The 23316-nt window shown below is 39.6% G+C and overlaps 1 protein-coding gene across 1 annotated transcript; it reads left to right on the forward strand.

The window, feature by feature from the left end:
- Positions 1-20446: 20446 nt before the first annotated feature.
- On the forward strand, positions 20447-22860 carry LOC109209492 (lysine-rich arabinogalactan protein 18-like). The gene is made up of 2 exons (XM_019372762.1): positions 20447-21118; positions 22505-22860. Exons 1-2 carry the CDS (start codon positions 20519-20521, stop codon positions 22577-22579), a joined length of 675 nt encoding a protein of 224 aa, XP_019228307.1. The 5' UTR covers positions 20447-20518; the 3' UTR covers positions 22580-22860.
- Positions 22861-23316: the final 456 nt, after the last annotated feature.

Here is a 23316-nt window from a genome sequence, read left to right on the forward strand (position 1 = left end):
AAAGGTGAATATGGGCCTATTCACCTGCCATGTAAACCACATAAGATGCATCTATGAGATGGTTACATGTGCGAATATTATTAACCCGCAACATGGTGTTTGCGAGGTAACTTGCTCAATAATTTAATTTAGAGCATAATTTCCAGATTTTTTATTCAAGATAGTTCATCTTGACAAGTTGGTCTACATCACAACTGGTTTAGCAAAATGATTTATTGAGTGCCTCCACTTAATAGCTAAACAATTGCTTATGAGAACAAAGTTTTGTATATCAGTTTGATATACGTTATATGCGAAAGTATATTATTTTCTCCCCTCACAAGTGGTTCATGGTCAGGAACCAAATAATTCCATCTTATTATTATTGATGTGCGGTATATATTTTGACTAACACCATAACGCACAAAGATGGATTTTCAAAATTGAGGAAGCAAGTTAGTTTTTCTAACATGAGGGGGAGACAAGATAAACAATTGAGAAAAAGTTACGTGTAATGAATTATCATGTGTTCATATAGATCCTCGAATAAGATAATATGAACTTGAAGTTCATAAAAAGATAATTCATATGCAATATATTGCAAAGTATGCTAGACGCATTTGCTGACCCAAAGAAAGTAATTATATTCTCATTGCAAATGTTCATATTAAGTCCTAGAAGGACAAAGTCTATGGTAAGCTTAAAGCGTATAGACAATCGGTTTCAAATAAACTTCTTGATAAAGAAGATGAGCAAATGATCAAAATGATCATAATAAAGGAGGCAAGTGATCTAGAAGATCACATGACATAACACTTCATAAAATCTCATGAAAGATTCAGGTACCTGAATATATGAATGAAGAGATCTCTATGTTATGTCTTTATGAAAAATAAGGAGGTTGGAACCGATATAAAATGTTTGTCGACGATATTGATTATAGCGCTAAATATATATGAGGATCTTAAGTCTGGTGAAACAATTCAAGTGGAATTTGGTTTCATATGAATGACAAGTAATTTTGGACCTGTAGTTCAAACACTTAAAAGTATAAAGACAATGGTGTGTGCTATCACCTTTATGTATCTTATATGTCTGGCATGACATGAAAATTTGATACAAATCTAAAGTCTATTTATATGGCTTATATGACTTAACTTATATGACAATCCATGAAGGATTTAAGTTGCTTGAAGCATATACATATCTTGATCTTGAAGTACCACTTCATTAGTGCAATTTGTGCACAAATGTATCTTGCTATAACTATATGCATGATAATATGATAGCAGAGTTTTCACCTCTATGTGAAGATATTGAACTGACGATTCCAACAAGATCATATGAAGACAATCCATCTCTATCAAGAATGATGATTTCAAGGTGCAATATATTCATTCAAGTTAATATGGCTGATTTGTTTATCAAATATCTACTAAAGATCTTTTGAAGATGGTGCACAAGATTGGAATGCAAATGCTCAAGGATGTGAATTGATGTTCTCATCTGGGGGAGTTAATACGCGTTGTACTCTTTTTCCCTTACAAGGTTTTGTCCCACTGGATTTTCCTTGCAAGATTTTTAACGAGGCAACCAAAAGGCGTATTGTTAGATATGTGTACTCTTTTTCCTTTCTAGAATTTTTTTCCCATTGGGTTTTATTTTAGTTAAGGTTTTAACGAGGCACATTATCCGTTGAATAGACATTCAAGGGGGAGTGTTATAAATAAGATTCTATTTAAGGTGAATGTCTATATTTAGAGAGATTCTAGGGTTTATTACTTGGTGGCTAATTCACCCTCTCCCTATAAATAAAGGGTTCTATTCCATTGTAATTCATCCCAAATCAATAAGAATTCTCCCTCCCTACTTTTCTCTGCAATACTCTTCTTCTTCTTTTATTGTTTTATAACAAATAGGTTTATTTAAAGTTTATAACTAATAGGCTGCTAGTCCAGTTAATTGTTCATACATAAACGGATTGGAAGTCCAACTTCCACAAGGCCCATAAATGATTTGACTTTCTCTAGTGTTATTGGTCTTTATCAATGGGCCCAAGCCCAAGGAATTTAAGGGGAGGATTTGGCATTGCATAACAACTTAGTCCAATAATTGGCAGAAAATGGCCTATCTTTTAGCATTTGGCACACGTAGCCTAAATTTAAAATTTAATGACCTTCTCTCTCTTCTAATGGCCCAACCATCACCCCAAAAATAGGCTTTTATTTCTTTTTCGTTAGAATTAAAAAATCTTTCAAGATTTTCTCCCAAATCACTACAATCTTTTTTCTAGGTTTTTAAATTATTTCTCACAAGCATTAAAAATGTTGAAAATTATAAATATAGTTTGTATATCATAGTGTATATCCAAGTGTATAACACAAATAAATTTTATTTTTTGTATATCATGTTGTATAACACGTATACCAATATATATATCACAACTTTATTTTTCTTCTTTGTGTATATCAAAAATTTATTTTCCTTCGATAGTTGTCTATAATTTATTATTATCTTTATATCCAAGTGTATAACACAACTAATTATATTATTTGTATATCACATTGTATAATACATAATAAAACGTGTATTGCAAAATATATATCACAAATTTATTATCCTTCTTATTCTCCATCTCGGCCTTCGATTTCCTCGATGAAAAAATCCTTTATTTCACTCCACACCACAGACGACGGACTATTCATATACATTCTGGTTTTCTAGCAAACTATATCTCTCTATAAATTTCGAGAGCATTAATGAGTAGTGGAAGAGTAGAAGTGGCAGTACTATTAATCACAATATCGTACCGTTCGTAACCAGATCCCGGAGTCAGTGTGTATACCGTTGTGGTCAACAAATATGCCGGAGACAACGGTCCATAAAAGAGGTTATCATTAATATAATCCACCATTTTAATCTCATTTGGAATAGGGAGGGAGGGAAGGGGGAAGGCAGAGAACAAGAAAGGGGAGGGGACCAGCGAACAATAGAGGGAGGGCAGCAAACGGTTAGGAGAATAAATAATAAAATAGGGTAGTTTTTAGAATTGGCTATATTATGCCAATTATTTGGGCTACCTTTGCCAAAACCTAATATAAGGCTAAAAATTTGCCAATTCCCCTTATGTGTTATCATCGGGTGTCATTTTTTCGACGTAGAACCTAATTATTGTGTGTACACGTGTTCAATTAATTTTTGAGATTTTTACATGGTAGGAATTTTATTAAAAAATATTTATACAAGTAATAGTTTTTGCTTTATTCCAAAACCAGCATATTCATTTACAATTATAGTATTTTAAAGATTTTTTGCCTTATTTAATGGCCTCCAATTAAGCTAACCCACAATTTAAGGAATTAGTTTTGATTCATATTAAGCTATCCACAATTCTCTCTCATCACTAATCTAAACTTTATGCACTTACCGTTTATATGAAATTTTCCTTTTGAATTGATAGTTGCTCGTAAATTCATAAAATCACATTTTCCCTTCTTCTCTCAAAGACAAATGCATAATACATGCATATCTTTTTTATGTATATAGCATATATTTGGCGTATAATTATTTTAAAAACGTACAATTTTCCACATATTCGGTGTATGTATTATGTATTTGATGTATTTATGTATATTTAATGAAATCTGAATATATTTTATGTATATATATTTTATATATGTGAGGAATATATTATTTATTACTCAATATACATTATAGGTACAAACAGTAATAAAATTTAATTTTATATGCTTATATATACCATCTTTATTCCTTATGTATAAATATACGATAGGCTTCAACTACCGAGTGGGCCAAAAAATGAAAAATAATTATAGGTGTAATAATTAATGGTTTATACTTGGTATAATATCTAGTTGGTACTGTTTTCTATTTTTTTTAATAATTTGGTAATACTTATATATTATTTTATTAATGTAAATTTGGTATAATATGTATATAGAAAGAACATATGTCACGTTATATATATATATATATATATATATATATATATATATATATATATATATATATATATATATATATATATGTTATTTTTCACGAGATATATGTCTTTTATTCTTTGAACATACACAATATATATGGTAAACAAATAAATATATAAATGATTGAAGTCCATATACAAGACATATGTCATATATCTATCGGTTTGGTGTAAACACCCGATGCGGGTAAGTATTTTCCGCCTTGCTACCATCTTTTGTTTTCCCTTCCATCTTATTCTCGGGATATNGTTCCATTCGAGCCCTGGACTCTACTCAAATTCACTTTGGATCCATATAATAAGTTTGAATCCTTTGTGTATGAACTCTTCTGATTAGCATGACAACCCTTTTATATGTGTTGACAAATAAATATATAAATGATTGAAGTCCATATACAAGACATATGTCATATATCTATCGGTTTGGTGTAAACACCCGATGCGGGTAAGTATTTTCCCTATAATATATCCTACATAAAGATATAAAAACAGAAGATTTTATACATAATAAATACTTATAATTTTGCTAGGATTACGTTTTATAAAAGATTCCATGTATGGAAATTGGAAAGACAAAAAATCTGTTATAAAATGGATTGGTTTTCGACGACAAAATAGGGAAAATATACTACCATTTAAGTATGTTATGGAAGAATGGTTTACATCGAAAAATTAAGAAATATGTTAAATAGGTTAACACCGTTTCTCTTTACAAGAGCTTGATTGAAGATGGGTATAGATGTTATACCATATTTGAATCGAAAGGAAATTGCTATATGTATAAATATCTTACTGCTACTACTTGTTAATCATTAGCTATGTTCGAGCAAATAAATGCTAAACCAATTAATGATAAGTTAGAAGGGTGAATCTTAGTTAAACTTAATAAATTCTAGATCTACTGAAATGGCGTTTCAGTGTGATGCGTGGGGCATTGGAGCATTAAGTAGTAGACTTAATTTTCTATGATTGATGATGGTATAAATGAGCAATAAATGTATGCAATGACAATGATTGTAATGGAATAAGAACTTTCACTCAATGATTGTATGATTAGGATATTCCTTTACCCTGATGGTCACGTGGTGATACGAGAGATCCAAAATGTATATGGGATCTCGAGATTTATGGATAAAGGTTGAACAACATGTGCTTAAATGTATGAATAAGACAACTTTTCGTATATTCCTCCTTCAACTTTTACAATGTGTTCTCTTTTGTTTAGAAAGGCAGATCCCCTTTTTCTTCTCTTTCTTTTCCTATTTATAAGGGACATTCCCCCAAAAACCCTAAAAAGTACAACATAAAGAATATCCAAGGGAATATTCTTCCTGCCTATTTCTTAATTTAAGCTACCGTTACTATCCTATCTCAGCTGCCCGCTTCTAGCATCGGCCTTCATGAGGACGACCGTCAGTCGTTGTGTCGTGGTCGACCCCGTCTTATGTATTGCTTATCCGTTACCGTAGTTACCAAATTCGGACCCATACAGTTAGTCCCTCCGTTTGTTGAGGTCGTGGCCCCACACGTCCTCGATAAGCGGACATCATTCGTTCCCGTCGTGGGAGAATTTGGCTGTTAGATTGCGCTGGGTTGACTAAGATCGAGAGAATGACACAACCTGCGGAATCCTGATTGGTATGGTTGTCAAGATGTGATGTCACTGCCACGTGCGTCATCATTACGCATCTTCCCGAGATAGCATTTGTGTGCTTGTCGCTTCGGTTTTAGCGCCATTGGCAATCCTTTGCTTCAATTCTCGCGCCACCCAGCCCTATAAATAGGTGAGGATTTTGTTTTTTCAGAAATTTTCGCCATTTCCTTCCTTGTATGTACATTATTCTCCTTTGATCATCTTTATCAGTTATTAGCTCCGTTTCTGCGATTCTGCTTCTCATCATCATGTTTAGTCATCGTCTCTCCCTTTATGTTTACTAGCACACTTTCTGTTATCGAGATGTCTCGAACCCTTCGCGCACATGACGAAGTTTCCGATGCCACTCCGTTGTCAATGGCTCCTCCTTCCGGTGGCGAGGATATCGCGGCTAAGGAGGGTAACAGTTTTCCTACCGTAGAAGAGATACTCCTCGGAAATCCTTTATCCAGGAACAATTTCCATAAGGAGCCTGCTCCTTCTCCTGTTCCGGTGATCTCTGAAATCGGGCCATCTCATATAGATGAACTCCGGTCTATATACCGTATTCCTTCTCACATCGAGATGGTTCCAGCTGGGGGGACATCGTAGAGGTCCACAGACCCGGATATTGCTTTTTACGTGTATCCTTTTGTAATTGGTCATACTCTCCCTTTTCTCCCGCTAGCGGAGGAGTTTTGTCGGTTTTACGAAGTCTGCTCGGCACAGATGTCTCCGTATTTGTACAGAAAAAATTTTGATGCTGACGAAGTACGCGGAGTTAGCTGGGTGTGAGGCTGACATCCACCACCTTTTACATTTGTTTTCCCCAAGCTTTCATAGAGGTACCATGATACATCTACGACATCGCGGGACCAGGGGGCTAGTGGTTGGAACGGATGACAGGGCAAGCTGGATGTTTTGGCACTAGTATTTTTTTATCATAACGGAGCACTTGGTGTCGGACCCTGCTGGATTTCCTGAGCAGTGGAATCATAACCGTAGGTGTCAATTACGTACGCTTGTTATCTACTTTCGTTCTTTCTGATTATTATTCATATGTGATTTCTCCGTGCAGCCGAGAGGCGTGCACCTTTTCCCGTCGTCGGCATTGAGGATTGGGTAGCTCGCGTGCTACCTTACACGGTGGGGATCCGAGATTGGGCCATTTTTCTTCTAACGCTTTGGACCGAAGGTTCCTTCTGGTAAGTTACTTTTGCTCCGACCTTCGGCTGTTTGCTATCGCTTATTTATACAACCTCTACGGACTTCCAAAAAGAAAGCTCCAATCCCGACATTTGATGCAATTTACTTTGTCTGAGTCTGCCCATGGAGGTCGTACTCAGACTTTGTCAACAAGGGACCCTCCTCGGGATGTCGCTGTTCGGGACGAGATCTCTTCTCGTCCTACCTACCACCTAGTAGATGAGTCTTCCAACGGAGAGGAGTCGTCGTTGATAAAGAGGAGGAGGGTGGAGCTTGGGAAGGTCGTCGCCACCAGCGTTGAAAAGACGAAGGTCGTTGCTTTGTGAGTGACGTCCTCGCCTAGGTCAGGCACGGGGGCCATTTTTATGGCGGATGCTATTTTGGCGGGGAGGTCCCCTAGGGTCGAAGTGGCTTGCCAAGGCGGGGGACCTGTGCAAGTTGCTGAAGGTGGCGCCGTCTGCGGCCGGAGGGGATGGAGCGGTGCTTGTGGAGGATGATGGTTCAGGCTCGGACATCGATCCTGAAGACGTGCGGGCCTTTTTGGAGAGAAATACCCGCGTGGAAGTGAGTATGGAGGGTCCTAACCGACACGTAGTCATTCCCATAGGCTACGATCTTTTGGCGAACTCCGAGCAGGCAGTGTCGGCATTTGCCCCTTTGTGCGCCATTTCTGAGAACACGGCACTTCAGGAGATGAGTGGCGCGGAGCTATCGTAGAGTATTTCCGGCATGGCTTTGCGAGTAAGTGTTTTCTTTCCCTTTTTTTGATGGGATTTGTTTCATATGTGTAATCTTGGTAAGCTGACTCTTTCCTCTGCATGTCAGACTCTCATTAGGGAGATCGTGCGCGATTGGAGGGATGAACACAGGACGGCCGTTTTTGGGAAGGTTGCCTCTAAGTACAAAGAGTACCGCACCAAGCATCGTGCATTCGCCGATGTCTTCACTCAAGATAGCAATTTTCATCTGTTTTGCGACGGGCTTAAGCAGAAAGAGGAGGAGTTGGCGCAGAAAGTTGAGCTGAAAGAGCGGGACGACGAGCTGATGAGGGCCATTGGTCGGTGTAGTGAACTTGAGGCGGCCCTCAAGGCCAAGGATGATGAGCTTGAGGTGAGAAAGGGGGTGATGGCCGAGAACGCCGACCTTTAGGCGCGGGTAACTGCCTTGACTGCTGAGCTTGGGCAAAGAGAGGCGGAGGCTATCAATTTGAGGGGTGAATTGAGCATTAAAGCTGATGACTTGGCTCGTGCTGAAAAAGGGCAGGGTGACTGCCGTATCTGAAATAGCGGCTCTGGAAGACATCCTCCGTGTTTGTAGGTCTGAGCGGGATATAAGGTGGAGACGTCGGCGCTCAAAGTAGCGAGATTAGAAGAACGGATCCAAGATCTGGAGGCGGAGTTGTCTGTATTGAACGATTAGGTTGTTGCTTTGACGGCAGAGGAAGTGCGACGGCAGTCGCAACCCTCCACGTCTCATACCTCAGTTGATCCCGTTGTGCCGCGGGAGTTGTATGAGATGTGAGTCCATGCCGAGGCTCAGCTTGATGTGTACAAGTCCCTGCATACTAACGGGAAGTTTCTGAGGCAGAACTCGAGGGTGTACATGTTAAAGCACGTGCAACCCGTGAGGCCTGGGGTTATGATCCCGGTACGCCTGGCGAGGACGATGTTGACGATGATGATGAGGACAGGCTCGCCTCCGATTCTTGGTATAACGAGGAGTATGTCGTGGGAGATGATGCGGCGCAGGGCTATTGTATTTATTTTGTTTTGCTTTGCTATTTTTGAGGGCGTCTTCGAGCCCTTTGTAAAAACTTTTGTAATATAACAGTTGTAATGGAATGATTACCTTTTTGCTGTATACCTCCGAATGGTTATTTTTGTTTGCTGTGAGGGGGACTCTAGCTTTTCGGCCTCATGTAATGTTTTGGCATAGTCGATAGTAGATCTTAGTAGCTCGAGCAAGGCTGAGTAAAGTAATTTGGGCGACATCGAATGTTTGATGATTCGAGCGAGGTCGAATTCGAGCGAGGTCGAACGTTAAGTAGTTCAAGCGAGGTCGAATGTTGAGTAATTCGAGCGAGGTCGAATGTTGAGTAATTCGAGCGACGTCGAATGTTGAGTAATTCGAGCGCCGTCGAATGTTAAGTAATTCGAGCAAGGTCGAATGTTGAGTAATTCGAGCAAGGTCGGATGTTGAGTAATTCGAGCGAGGTCGAATGTTAAGTAGTTCGAGCATCGTCGAATGTTAAGTAATTCGAGCGACGTCGAATGTTTAAAAAATGATGGAGAATAAAGTGTTGCTTTATTTCACTCATTGGAGAATATCTTGGTGGAGAGTACAAAATGTTGCTTTATTTCATTCACTAGAGAATATCTTGGTAGAGAGTACAAAATATTGCTTTATTTCATTCACTAGAGAATACTATACATGTCCATTTCATACATATATTGGAGAAGTTTTCCTGTCTAGTCCCTTCATCGTTCGGCCTAGAGAGACAATCGGCAGGTGGGGCGATGAATTATACTTTAAACTTCGAGACGTCCCCTTCGTCACCTCGTTAAAAACCTCCCCGAGAAAACCCAATTGGGACAAAACCCGGGTGAGGAAAAAGAGTACGATTTGGGGGGCGTCCTTTTTCAGAAGTTGAAGTATTTGAGGTGAGCGACGTTCCAATTGTTTTGTAGTAGTTTTATTTCCATTATTTCTAGTTGGAATGCTCTTTTTCTTGCTGCCGCGGTGATTTTGTATGGCCCGTCTCAATTGGTCCCTAATTTGCCTTCTTTCGGATCTTTGCTTGCCAGTGTTTTGGCTTTGAGGACATAGTCTCCGACTTTGAGTGGTCGTATTTTGGCCTTTTTGTTGTAGTACCCTTCTGCCTGTTGTTTTTGGGCTACCATTCTTATGTAAGCCATGTCTCTTCGTTCTTCTTCCTCGTCGAGGTCTTGTTTTTTGTTCTTGTCGTTGTTCTGTCCACTTTCATTGGAGTACTTTAGGCTGGGCTCTCCGACCTCAATAGGTATCATGGCGTCAGTACCGTAGACTAGTGAATATGGCGTTTCGCCTGTGCTTGTTTTTGGCGTGGTGCGGTAGGCCCATTGTACCTCTGGTAGCAATTCTGGCCATAACCCTTTAGCGTCCTCGAGCTTTTTCTTTAAGATGTTCTGTATTGTCTTGTTGGAGGATTCGGCCTGACCGTTGCCCACGGGATAGTATGGCGTGGAGAGTATTCTCTTGATGTGCCATTTTTCGAAGAACTTGGTGGTCTTTTTCCCGGTGAATTGGGGACCATTGTCACAGCAGGTTTCTTTAGGGATGCCGAAACGGCATATGATATTCTTCCGTATAAATGCGATGACTTCCTGTTCGCGTATTTGGGCGAACGCACCTGCTTCCACCCATTTGGAAAAGTAGTTAGTTAAAACTAAAAGGAAACGTATCTTACCTCGCCCTTCTGGGAGGGGTTCGACGATGTCCATTCCCCATTTGAGAACGGCCACGGCGAAGTAATAGAGTGGGGGTGTTCGCCCGCTTGATGTATCATGGGTGCGTATTTTTGGCACTGTTTGCATCTTTTGACATAATTTGCGGCTTCTTTTTTCATGGTGGGCCAATACTATCTCGCCCGGATACGAGGGCTCTATTGCCTGTATGGGCAACGCAAAGGCCTTTGTGTACTTCTTCGAGCACGCGCCTTGTCTGATTCGGCCCTAGGCATTTCGCGAAGGGGCCTCCGAACGTTCTCTTATATAGGTCGTGATTTAAGATGTTGTACCTGGCCGCTTGCATTCAAAGCTTTTTGGCTTCCTTTTTGTATTGAGGGAGTACTCCCTCCTGTAAATATGTCATGATGCGGTTGCGCCAGTCCCAAGTCAAATTTATGGAATGTACCTCAAGTTGGTCTACTGACGAGTGGAGGAGGGTGACCATATTCTCCTTGGTGATATTTTTGGTTGCTGCTGCCAGTTTGGAGAGGCCATCTGCTACAATGTTTTGCGCTCGAGGTATCTGTTCGAGTCGACATTCATCGAATTCTGGCAGTAGTTTATGAATTTCTTCTTGATATTTCTGTAGCCTTTGTTCCTTGATTTGGAAAGTCCCTGTAACTTGGTTGACGACGAGCTGTGAGTCGCAAATGAGGACGACTCGTCGTGCTCCGTATTTGAGGGCTAGCTTTAATCCTGCAATCACAGCCTCATACTCGACCTCATTGTTAGTCATTTCGGGGCACCGTATGGACTGGCGAATAACTTCGCCTGTTGGGACTTTAAGTACGAGTCCCAGTCCAGATCCCGACGCATTAGATGCATCGTCGGTGTAAAGGACCCAGAGGTCGGGTTGCCCAGGAGAGGTACAAGTGTTTCCTGCTCGACCTCAGATAGTATTTTAGCACTGAAGTCGGCGATGAAGTCGTCGAGTACCTGCGATTTTATCACTATTCGCGGCTGATATGCTATATCGTGCTCGCTCAATTCTATGGCCCACTTGGACAATCTTCCCGATAATTCGAGTTTATGCAGGATGCGCCGAAGGGGGAAGGTCGTCACTACCGATATGGGGTGGCATTGAAAATATGGTCTAAGCTTTCGTAAAGCCACGACCAGTGCCAGAGCCAGTTTCTCGAGGTGGGGATACCTCGTTTCGGCGTTGACCAGGGTTTTGCTGATATAATAAATCGGAGACTGCGTACCTTTGTTTTCGCGGACCAACACTGCGCTTACTGCGACTTCTGAAACGTCTAGGTAGATTAGGAGGCGTTCGCCAGGTTCTGCTTTGGCGAGTAGTGGGGGCGAGGACAAGTATGTCTTTAGATCTTTCAGGGCCTCGATGCATTCTGAATTCCACTGGAGCCTGTTGTCTTTTTTCAGCACATTGAAAAATTTGTGGCATCTGTCGGATCACTGTGAGATGAATCTCGACAGGGCGGCTATTCGGCCAATCAGCTTTAGCATAACACTTCAGGTATTCCTTCGATGGCTTTGATCTGATCTGGATTGACTTCGATGCCCCTTCGTGATACCAAGAAATCGAGAAATTTGCCCGAGGTTACGCCGAAGGCGCATTTTTCGGGATTTAGTTTTATACCATACCGTCTCAATATATTGAAGGCCTCTGTTAGATGGTCGATGTGGTCTTTCTTTTATTTGACCAACATGTCGTCGATGTAAACTTCCATTGTTTTGCCGAGTTGGTCTTTAAACATCTTGGTGACCAACCTTTGGTACGTGGCTCCCGCGTTCTTCAGCCTGAATGGCATGACCTTGTAACAGTACGTTCCCTGATGGGTGATGAAAGTAGTTTTCTCCTGGTTCTCCTCCTCCATGAGGATTTGGTTGTAACCTGAGTAAGCGTCCAAGAAGCTTAGCAATTCGTGCCCTGTTGTTGCATCGATGAGTTGGTCGATGTGAGGCAAGGGAAAGGAGTCTTTTGGGCATGCTTTGTTTAGATCTGTGAAATCTACACATATCCGCCATTTCCCGTTTTTCTTTTTTACCGTGACCACATTGGCGACCCATTGGGGATATTTTGATTCTCAGATAGAACCGTTGGCCAGCAGCTTATCTACTTCGTCGCTGACGGCCTCGTTGATTGGGGCATTGAATTTTCTCCTTATTTGCCATACTGATAGATAGAGCGGGTCGACATTTAACTTGTGCGTAGCGATGTCTTTCAGGATGCCCGGCATATTTGAGTGGGAGAAGGCAAACAAGTCGGCATTGTTAATTAAGAATTTATGAAATTTACCTTTTTCGTGTTGTCACTATTGTTTAGTTGGACGGGATCGAGATCTTCTATCCTTGAGTCAGCGGCTTCCACGATGTCGGGATCCTTGATGATATCTCTTTGTACGCCGGATTTGGTTCCCGACATTGTTAATTGTTACGCTTCCGTGTTTGTTCCCTTTTGTTGTTGGGTGTACATGTAATCCTGGGCGATACGGTCGCATTCTTGGGCGGTGCGTTGTTCGACTCGGCTGCTGAATATTCCCCATGGAGTAGGGAACTTGATTACTTGATATAGGCTTGACGGGATGGCCCTCATGGCGTGTGTCCATGACCGTCGTATGATGGCGTTGTAGGTTGTATCTTGGTCCATGATATGAAACGTTGTTTCTAGGGTGACTCCCTCGGCTAGAACGGGTAGCATTATTTCTCCGGAAGTTTGCTCAACTGCATTATTAGAACCCGTTAGTGTTATGCAATGCGATACTATCTTGTTCTCGAGTCTCATCTGTACGAGGACTCGAGGGTGGATAATACACGCGCCGTTTCCGTCGCCTACCATTATCCTTTTCACATTAGTATCTGAAATACCTAAAGTAATAACAAGAGCATCGAAATGAGGGAAAGTCAAACCGTCGGTATCTGACTTATCGAAGATGATACTTTCTTCGAGGTCATCGTACCGTTCGTGAGTGATCGACCGCTTGAGTTTGTGTGTAGTGGTGAATTTCACATGGTCCATAGCCGCCTCGTCGCCTCCGCTGACGATCATTTGGATTGTACGAGCGGGGGAGGGTGGCTTTGGAGGTCCTTGGTGCTGTTCACGTCCGCGACCGAAGTTGGCTCATCCGCGGTCGCTCATTAGTTCCCTCAGGTGCCCTTGGTTCAGCATTTTTACTACCTCTTGTCGTAGAGCTATGCAATCCTCAATTTTGTGACCCCGCTCCTGGTGAAACTCACAGAGGACGTTCGACTTTCTCGTGCTGGGGTCAGGCTTCATCTTCTATGGCCATTTCACTTTTGTGCCGAGCTTCTCTAGTGCGTACACTATTTCTGAAGGAGAAACACAAAAAATGTGAGCGGATAAGAGTGGAGGCATACCTCTTTCGTTCGGTTGAGTCTCTGTGTGTGGCCTGGGCGACCCTTCTGCATGTCGGGGAGACGGTGGGACGACTGTTCTGACGTAGGGATGATGTCTTTCTCGATTGATACGGGGACCAGATTGATCTCTTCGACCGTCGTTACGATGATCTTTCCTTGGCTCCATCTGAACTGATGTCAGTCGTTGGGTCGGACTATTAAGGTCGTCCTCGTCGGCTCTTACCTCGGCGAAATAGGCATTGTGAATTTCTTCCCAAGTGGTGGTAGGGTATTTCATGATCCTGCTTAATAGTTTTCTGGTTGCCGTCGACCCGTTTCTGCTCAACCCGTTCTGGAAAGTCGCTACAGCCATCCCTTCTGATACATTTGGTAGGCTCATTCTCACCTTGTTAAACTGGGCGAGGAAGTCCTTGAGTCCCTCGCCGGGCGATTGCCTAATGGCGGATATGTCGTTCACCCTGGCTTTTGCCTTTTTAGCCCCTGCATAGGTGGTGACAAACTTATCGGCCCTTTCCTCGAACGTCGCTATTGACCGCGCCGGCAGTTGTGAATACCAGGTTAGGGCTCCCCCCATTAAGGTTTCACCAAACTACTTTAATAACACTAATGGTACTTGCTCCTTCGAAAGATCGTTGCCCTTCACCGCTGTGACATAATGGACGATGTGATCTTCGGGGTCTGTAGTGCGATCGTATATCTTTAGGTACGGTGGCATCTTGAAGGTTTTGGGAATGGCATGTGGAGCCGCTTCCTCGCTGTACGGCTGTCCGATGAATCGACCAACATGTCATTTTGTCAGTAACGTTGGGGCGCCTGGTATTTTATCGACCCTTCCTGATGTTCCCTCATCTGGTCGCGAAGCGCCTTGTTTTCGTTTTTCATTTATTCCATTTTCTTTAGGATGGCTACAAGTGCATCGTTACCTGCATCAATAGTGGTGTTAGTGTTACCTGTTTGAGGGGCGGGCTGCTCGCCAGGGGTTGTTGCGGTATCCGCTTGCGCGGTGTTTCTGTTCTCCCTTTGAACGGGTTTGTCAAGTATATTGTTTAGAGTGCTTGTCAGCTACTCTTCCAGTAATTTTTTCATTGCTGGTGGTGCTTCTTCAACTGCGGACGCGGAGGCTCCCATCTCGCGCGAAACTGTTATGCTTTCGTGAGGGGGAGGTGAAGCGCTCCGTCTAGGCGTGGCGTTTGGGGTTGCGTTCTCGTTGTCTCCTCTACCATCTTCGTTGATGGTATTCAGAAGGTTGGTAGTGATGCCTGCTATTGCTTTCAGTCTTGCATCTCCTTTTCCTACCATTGTTAGTATGTGCAAACGAAGGAAAGATGGCTGTCTTTCGTTTTTCTTTTTGACCTATAAAGAACTATAATTTCAACTAAAAAACTCTCCACAGACGGCGCCAAATTATTTGAGCAAATAAATACTAAGAAATGTATATGGGATCTCGAGATTTATGGATAAAGGTTGAACAACATGTGCTTAAATGTATGAATAAGACAACTTTTCGTATATTCCTCCTTCAACTTTTACAATGTGTTCTCTTTTGTTTAGAAAGGCATATCCCCTTTTTGTTCTCTTTTTCTTCCTATTTATAAAGGACATTCCCCCAAAAACCCTAAAAACTACAACATAAAGAATATCCAAGGGAATGTTCTTCCTGCCTATTTCTTAATTTAAGCTACCGTTACTATCCTATCTCAGTTGCCCGCTTCTAGCATCGGCCTTCATGAGGACGACCGTCAGTCGCTGTGTCGTGGTCGACCCCGTCCTATGTATTGCTTATCCGTTACCGTGGTTACCAAATTTGGACCCATACAAGCTCATGCTAATCATCGGTGATATCTCTTTAAAATCCTGCTATTAATGAAAATTTGGGAGAAATTCAAAAATAGCCAGATTTACAAGTGGTCGTTCAAAAATAGTCCAGTTTCAAAAGTAATTTAAATCTAGCCACTTTTCATGTAAAGATACATCTGAGCGAAAACACTGTTCAAAACCCGAAAAATACGCCAATATATTATGCTGGAGTTCCAACATAAGTAACTTGAACTCCAGCATATTATACTGGAGTTCCAGGATAAGTATGGTGGAACTCCAGCATAATATGATGGAGTTCCAGCATAAGTACACTATAACTCCAGCATAATATACTGGAGTTCCAGCAAAGTATATCGGTCCAGTATAATATGCTGGAAGTTCATACACAAGTGCTCGAATCTCCGGTATATTATGCTGGAACTTTCCGTGTGTTAGTTCCAGCATAATATGCTGGAAGTTCATACACAGGTGCACCGAACTCCAGTATATTATGCTGGACCGGTCTCTGTTGCAGCAAAATAGTGGCTATTTTTTATTGACTTGGTAAACGCTGGCTATTTTTGAATGACCAGTCCGAAAACTGGCTAGACCGTGCTATTTTTACTGAAAATCTCCCTTAATTTTTTGCCTTTCATGTTTTGATTTTTTTAAAGTCCGAAACGAAGAGGCTTAGTAGGAGTACACCTGTAATTGAATGGGCTAAATTGAGAGAGATAGAAAACTACATAATAGCTCCATGGGCTGAGTAGAGAAAAGCCCAGAGCATGGAACATGATAAGATAAAGTGATTGTGCAAATGAATTCACATTGGCTTTGATACTACTATATACTTAAAAACAATTTGAGCATTTCACCCAAATAAAGTAATGTCCTTGTGAAATGGCCTGGGATCGAGATCATTTAAACATCTTTGAAAATCCTTACACAACTCATGAAGGTTGTATGTAGCATTCTCTAACAGTATTAAAGTGTTGAGATCTTCACGAAAAGGAAATTCACTTATTTACTCATATTTGAAAATATGATCAAGCTTTTTATTTTGTATATTCGGTATACGTCATTTTAAATGAGCATTAGTATTATATTTTCTCTTCAATAGTTATATTAGGACAGTAGCTAAGCAACCCAATTTCATGTTTGAGACCCCCCATACCCCCCCCCCCCCCCCAAAAAAAAAAAAAGGACTCATGGACTCATTTCAAGTTTGATATTTTCGCGATGGAACATTTTATCCATTAAACTATTCTCTATTCAAAAAATATCAAATGAAAAAAATAAATGTAAAATCTCAAACCACAAAGGAGTTGACTCTACCGAGGCAAACCAAGGCGAAAGAGGTCCATAAAAAAGTAGTGTTAGATAAGCATCTAATCGCATCATATTGAAGTAAAGTTTTTTCCTAGTTTCACAAACTCTTTTATCACATGAAATTTACTTTTATTTAAAGAAAACAAAATGGGTAAACTTTTCTGCATAAATTATACTTGTAGATTGCTGGGGCAAAAAAGATAGCCAAGTTTATGATTGGAAAAATAAGAATAAGGGTCTTGAGTGAGACAGAAGGGATATAGTTATTCCCTCCCAAGTTGCTTTCTTCTTCAACAAGTTCGTAGGAACTTAAGTATCACGTAGCTTAGATTTTTCCTAAGATTGTAAAAGCAAGTACTTTATATAAAGAGGAACAAATGGAAGGACTTGTTAATTTCGGCTGAGATAAAAATAGAGTAAGAGCCTGACATCTGTCTATCTATTTTTGCAACTACTTTTTGCTTATTTATATAACAATCTTTTGCTTTTGAAATGCCTCAAAATACTTAACACAATTTCTTGTCATTACTGTATGTAATTTTCAACAGTTTATAGTTATTTAATTGTTTTACTTTCAGGTTAGTTTTAATTATTATTTAAATAATAATATAAAATTCAAATTAATATTTTATATTTCCTGCTCTGAAATGAAACAAGAGAGATGGCGAGTTTTTTCCTTTTCTTTTTCCTGTCTTGTTTTTGCCTTTTAGCTCTTCCATCGTACTATTGTGCTTTATTTTTCTTTTCCAACCTTTAACGTTAAGCTTATTTAGTTGCGGATTGCTCGAGCAAAGAAAAAGATAAGTTCGCGAGGAAGGAAAGAAATATATTATTCATCTGTGAGTAGCATGTTTTAAAAAAACATTGCTTGTCAGTTTTGCGATTCATTACAGTAAGTACATTAAATTTTAAATTCCTGATTTATTAATTTGAGCAATACCTCTACGGGCTGTAGTCAGATGGTAAAACTTACTTTAATCATGCAACACTAAAAAGAACCTCCTTATCTCGTAAAAAAGTTATAATTTAATGTAAGTTATATATATCTATAGTATAATTTTTTTAAAGATTATTCATGTAATTGTAACATATTGTAGCAGTTTAATTACTATTTTTATCACTTGATCAACTAATGCTTTCATAAAAAATAAACATATATTTATCTTATAAGTGATTTAATTGTGTAAATACTTTTTACATTTTCAATACATATAACTTAAATGAAAGCAAAGGTTGGATGTGGTCAGAGACGGATTTAAAATTTAAAACTTAATTTGTTCGACCTTTCATGTTCTTGGTACCTAATTCATAGTACCTCTGAAATTATGAATTCAAATATGATTTTTGTCAAAATATTATTGAATTTTTATGTACATATATATGCTTTGAATTTAAAATACTAGGTTAAAATTAACTCGAAGCTTATGAGCTGTATTCGTCCGTGAGTTGGGGGACCTTCTACTCTGAGTCTATCAATTTAATTATCTTCCCTATAACGGCTAGAAAAACAAGAATATGGGGCTCTGTCTGATTGAATCTAAAAACACAGTATAGCCTTTATCATACAAAACGCCATGCTTTATTCTTCTTTTTTCCTTTTTCCTATGTAAAAAGATTAAACAGAGTTGGACAATCGTCACTATCCTTCTGCCAATCTTACAAATGGATCTAAGTAAATGAAGGACACAACTGTGGTTCTTACAGCAACCATAGGATTCACGCGTATGCCATTTGGAGTTTCTTTCTTGGAACCCCATAATGTCAATCATCATTTATACACACCTACTAATTCCATTCTATAAATAAATATATTCCTCATATGTCTCTTTTTCCCACTTTTATATCCATTTCTTTTACTATTGGGTGAGTTGTCTATTTATTTCCTTCTTTCGTCTTTAGCTATCTTTTGCTCAATTCCAAAGTAATCAATTCAAAGCATTTAGCCAGGCCAACTGTAAAATTAATTTTTTTGTTGTGCAGTAGTATATGCCAAGCCAAAAAGGGAACAAACGAATTGTCATGGACCCATAACCAGCAATCTGAAATACTAGGGCGAAGTATACAAATAGCCCTCAAAGTGGATGATTTTGAATTTTTATCCGTACTTGCTTCAATGTTAGAATTTTGTTTACCCTCAAATTCGAGTAACAATTAAATTTATATTGTGGTTTTAAGAATATGTTATTCAATCCAATACCAATTGATAAATAAGGAATTAAATAAACAAAATAAGAGAATAAAATAAATCAAACAAGTATACTAGCCAAATTTCGACCTCGACTTGCAGTAGTCCCGGGGTGTGATAATAGGAATAGCAAATGATAAAGCAATCCTGATGAACACTAAGTGAAATAGCAAATGATAAAGCAATTCTGATGAACACTAAGTGAAATAGCAAATGAGTTTATATATTCTTCTCAGTAAACAAACAAATGAATGGGATCCCTCTTTATATAATAGAGGAGTTCTAAATAAGGTACACTTCTAATTATAGTAGGAAATCATATTTAACAACTGATTAACCGCCGAAGATCAATCCATTCCAAAATTCACGTCACGATCTTTGATCCGTTGCGCATATCTCGCCCTTTCCTTTACTGAACTATACCGACATCATTTCGAAATATGCCCTCTTCTGACCTCGATTAGTGGTGTCGACCTCGATCTTGGAAAGAAACTTCAATCCCGGACTCGACGTCCTAGCCTTTCGACGTGGTATCTATTTTTTGATCAAAGGATGAAATCAGATAGCCCCGATTTTCACCGTATACAAACTTCAAGTTTAATAAATATAGCGACTCGTTTGTCTAATACATATTTAACTTTTGACCTTGAAGTTCTGCCGATAGAAGAAATGAGATTCAAAAATTAAAATCACTCTAAAAAAATATCATATTTTTGCAATTTTTTGGAAATACTACCGTTACCCCATCATGACGTCGAGAATACGGACACTCCTGGTTAAGTACGTATATTTTCTTAAGCGGCTTGGATGATAAAATGATTTTCTATCCCCCACTTACAATTTGAATTGAAAATAATGATCCTACAAAATATCTCAACCAAAACTTTTCGATAAATTTTTTTTGTGAAGGTTTGTAGATAAAATTTTAACAAAAACTATGACTAATCGCTAACTACAAAAATATTGTTTCGTTTTCAAAAAGATTTTGTAAAAGAATATTACTCCCAAGACTATTAAATAACCAGGAAAAAAAAGAAATTACTATAGTAGTATATAGCAAAGGTTGCTCCACCGCAAGGGTCGTACCTCGTCGGTGGAATGAGAGTCCAGCTAAAGTAATCCTCCTCCACAATCATCGCCTCAAAGCCAACGCGGACGGACTTGATTTGCTTGTGATTGAAATGGTCCCACAGCTAACCATGTTCCAGCTGTGTGCTTTGCCCTCCATCGAAGACACCAAATCAAAAGTTCCAGCTACAATAATCACCTACACTCCGCGTAACCCAAAACACCTGACGTGGTGAGGCCCATTACCTAATCACATGGCCAATTGGGCCCTAATCCAGCCTGTTTAATTGCCACACAATAGTAACCTTATTTTGTTTGTTTTTGCATGGCCCCACCCAGATGTCCACTCTTCTCTAGCCGTTATGCCTTGTTCTACATCGTAACTTGCCTACTTATATGCACTTAACTTCACTCTCTTTACCCACAAATCACACTCTCTCCCCTCTTCCATTTACCATCTCTTCTATTCTATAGATTCTTGATTATTTGAAGCCATGGATAGGAAGATTGTATTTTTAGTGTCATTTTTGTGCATTGTAGTGGCCGGTGTCACAGGTCAGACACCTGCGGCTGCACCAGCCAAAGCACCAGTTGGTGCTAAGGCTACTACACCACCAGCTGCTGCTCCCACAAAGCCTAAAACTTCTGCCCCTGTCTCAGCTCCACCCACAGCTGTTTCTACTCCTCCAGCAGCTGCACCAGCCACTGCTCCTACTACCCCTGTTGTTACTGCACCAGTATCAGCACCACCAGCTAAAACACCAGCTAGTTCTCCACCAGCTGCAGTGCCTGTGAGTTCACCACCACCAGCGGTTACACCAGTGCAATCTCCACCGGCACCTGCTCCAGTGACAGCGACACCACCAGCTGCTTCTGCTCCACCTGCTCCAGTTCCAGTTTCAGCACCTGCTGCTTCAGAGACAGTACCAGCTCCTGCTCCTAGCAAGAGCAAGGGCAAGGGAAAGAAGAAGGGGAAGAAACATGCATCTTCACCAGCACCTTCTCCTGATATGATGAGCCCACCTGCACCTCCTACTGAAGCTCCTGGACCTAGCATGGATTCCGACTCTCCCAGTCCATCTCTCAACGATGAGGTACGTAATCTCATTAAATCTCTTTCTTTTTAGTTTAATCTATCTTCTTTTACTGTCTAATTAATTAAGATACGCTCGATCGCTAATGTTCTTCCAGATCTATTAATATATTCAATCAACTTATTCATTTTTCTAGTGTCAGCTTATCTGCATTCTCGTAATTCGGGGTGTCTTTCGTTATATAATACGAGACCCATTTAGAGATATCGGGTGTACATTTGCATTCAACCAAAATTTGCTTTATATATAGAACGTATATAGAATGCCAGTTCTAATATATATTACTCCTTCCGTTCTAATTTATGTATACATGTTTGACTGGGCACGAAGTTTAAGAAAAAGTAAAATTTTTGGAATTTGTGGTCCTAAATTAGTCAAAAAGGGTCCAGAGTATTTGTGTGGTTATAAAAGTTTGACTAAAAAAAAAAAGGTTCACATAAATTGGAAGAGGAGTACTTTTTTTAAGACATAAACATATGCATAGAATTTTTACTTAACTTTACCGGTATGCATAGAATTCCATAACTTTACCGGTCTGCTACTGTGAATGGGACTTACACTAGTATGGTAATATGCATAGAATTTAACAGGTAGTAAAATTCATCTTTAAATAATTATGGTTTTTCATTAAACTAGTAGATGTAGTTGATTGTTAGGTGATCGATTGGGATTGGGCACATGTTGGTCCACTAGGGAACATTTACATTTATAGCTGCACATTTAAATTCATATGAATATTTTGGCGCTGCGTACGTTAGTTTCCGGCGGATGTAGATCAATTAAAGAACAATTACGTTTTACAGCTGCACAAGCTGGTCTTTATTAAAGACACGTCCATCAGTTGCACATTTGATGGCATCTGAAGATGTGACTTTTCATAGCATGGTTAACACACTTGCACATTGACATTCTCACTTAACTGTCTGTCTGTTAACTCGTGTATTGGGCATGGAGGCGCATAATAGCATATGGTGTCGGTGAAATTTTGTTAATAATGCACAGAGTTATTAGCTTACGTATTAATTAGCTCACTGCACGGAGACAGCCAAAGATTCTTCTGATCTTCTTTAATTGTAGTGTTTTCGAAACCAAACAGTAATTGTTTCGAGAAAGCACATCATTGGTCGCTAAGCACGAGGCAGCAGTGCTCAAGTCTTTTAAATGCACATGCACACGAAACCTGTGCCATGTTACTTTAATCTTCCTGCTCTGCATTTGCATTATTAAAAAAAACATAATTCTCTTTTTATAATTGATATACTGCTTTTATTGCATTAAGGCTTCTCTATTTCTAGAAATTGCTATCGTTCAAAGGAATAAATATATGTTTTGGATCTGGTTCTTCAATTTTAAATATTAATCTAATATATTGTGGATCTAATGCAGAGTGGAGCAGAGAAATTGAAGATGCTCGGAAGCTTGGTAGCTGGATGGGCTGTGATGAGCTGGCTCTTGTTCTAAAGAGGCTACCTTTTTTCTTTTTTTCTGAAACATATTTGTCCAGTATTTTATCACTTCGATGTTGACATATAATTTATCTTTTGGTTATTTCTGGTGCTTTATGGTCACGGGGTCCTCATTTGGATCCGTTTAGAGATTTGGCCACATTGGCTCCTTTTTTATATTCTTTCGTGGAGTGTAAGGGTAGAGATTGTACTAGTCTTGACTCCTTTCACTCCTTTTGGACGCTCTTCTTTACCTCCCACTTTCTATTATATAAATTCCATTTGTTTATTTGCCAATTTCTGATCTCATCATTTACCTCTGCGTTATTAATGGACTTGAACATGATTCTGCGTTAATTAACCGTTGCCAGGTCATAACACTCTATCTCAACTTTGATCATTAACATTTGAGAAGGGTTTTTTTTATAGTAATAGTTTAGTATATGAATAAGAAATAGTAGTTAACCCTAGTAGTAATCATCTCAGGTTCTCAGTCACTCGAGTGTAGTTAACTAGTGAAAACTCTTAAACTTGTGAACGAGTCGAAGCAATTTTAAAATTATATCCGAGTCATTGTAATTTGATTAAGTTTAAGGAACAAAGAAAAGTAACTTGTTGATTACTTAACTAATTAGAACCTTAATCATTTAACCAGAAACGTCTCTTGTACGTATCAACTTTATCATGTACTGACGAGAAATATAACCTTTTCCGTCGTGTAGCTCAGGATATGAGTTGGTACGCTTCATGCGT

Source organism: Nicotiana attenuata, unplaced genomic scaffold (assembly GCF_001879085.1).
Source record: "Nicotiana attenuata strain UT unplaced genomic scaffold, NIATTr2, whole genome shotgun sequence".
Classification (NCBI taxonomy): Eukaryota; Viridiplantae; Streptophyta; class Magnoliopsida; order Solanales; family Solanaceae; genus Nicotiana; species Nicotiana attenuata.

Coding starts and splice junctions, on each gene's coding strand:
- LOC109209492 (XM_019372762.1), top strand. CDS start 20,519: ATGGATAGGAAGATTGTATTTTTAGTGTCATTTTTGTGCATTGTAGTG. Junction 21,119..22,504: donor GTCCATCTCTCAACGATGAG/GTACGTAATCTC, acceptor GATCTAATGCAG/AGTGGAGCAGAGAAATTGAA.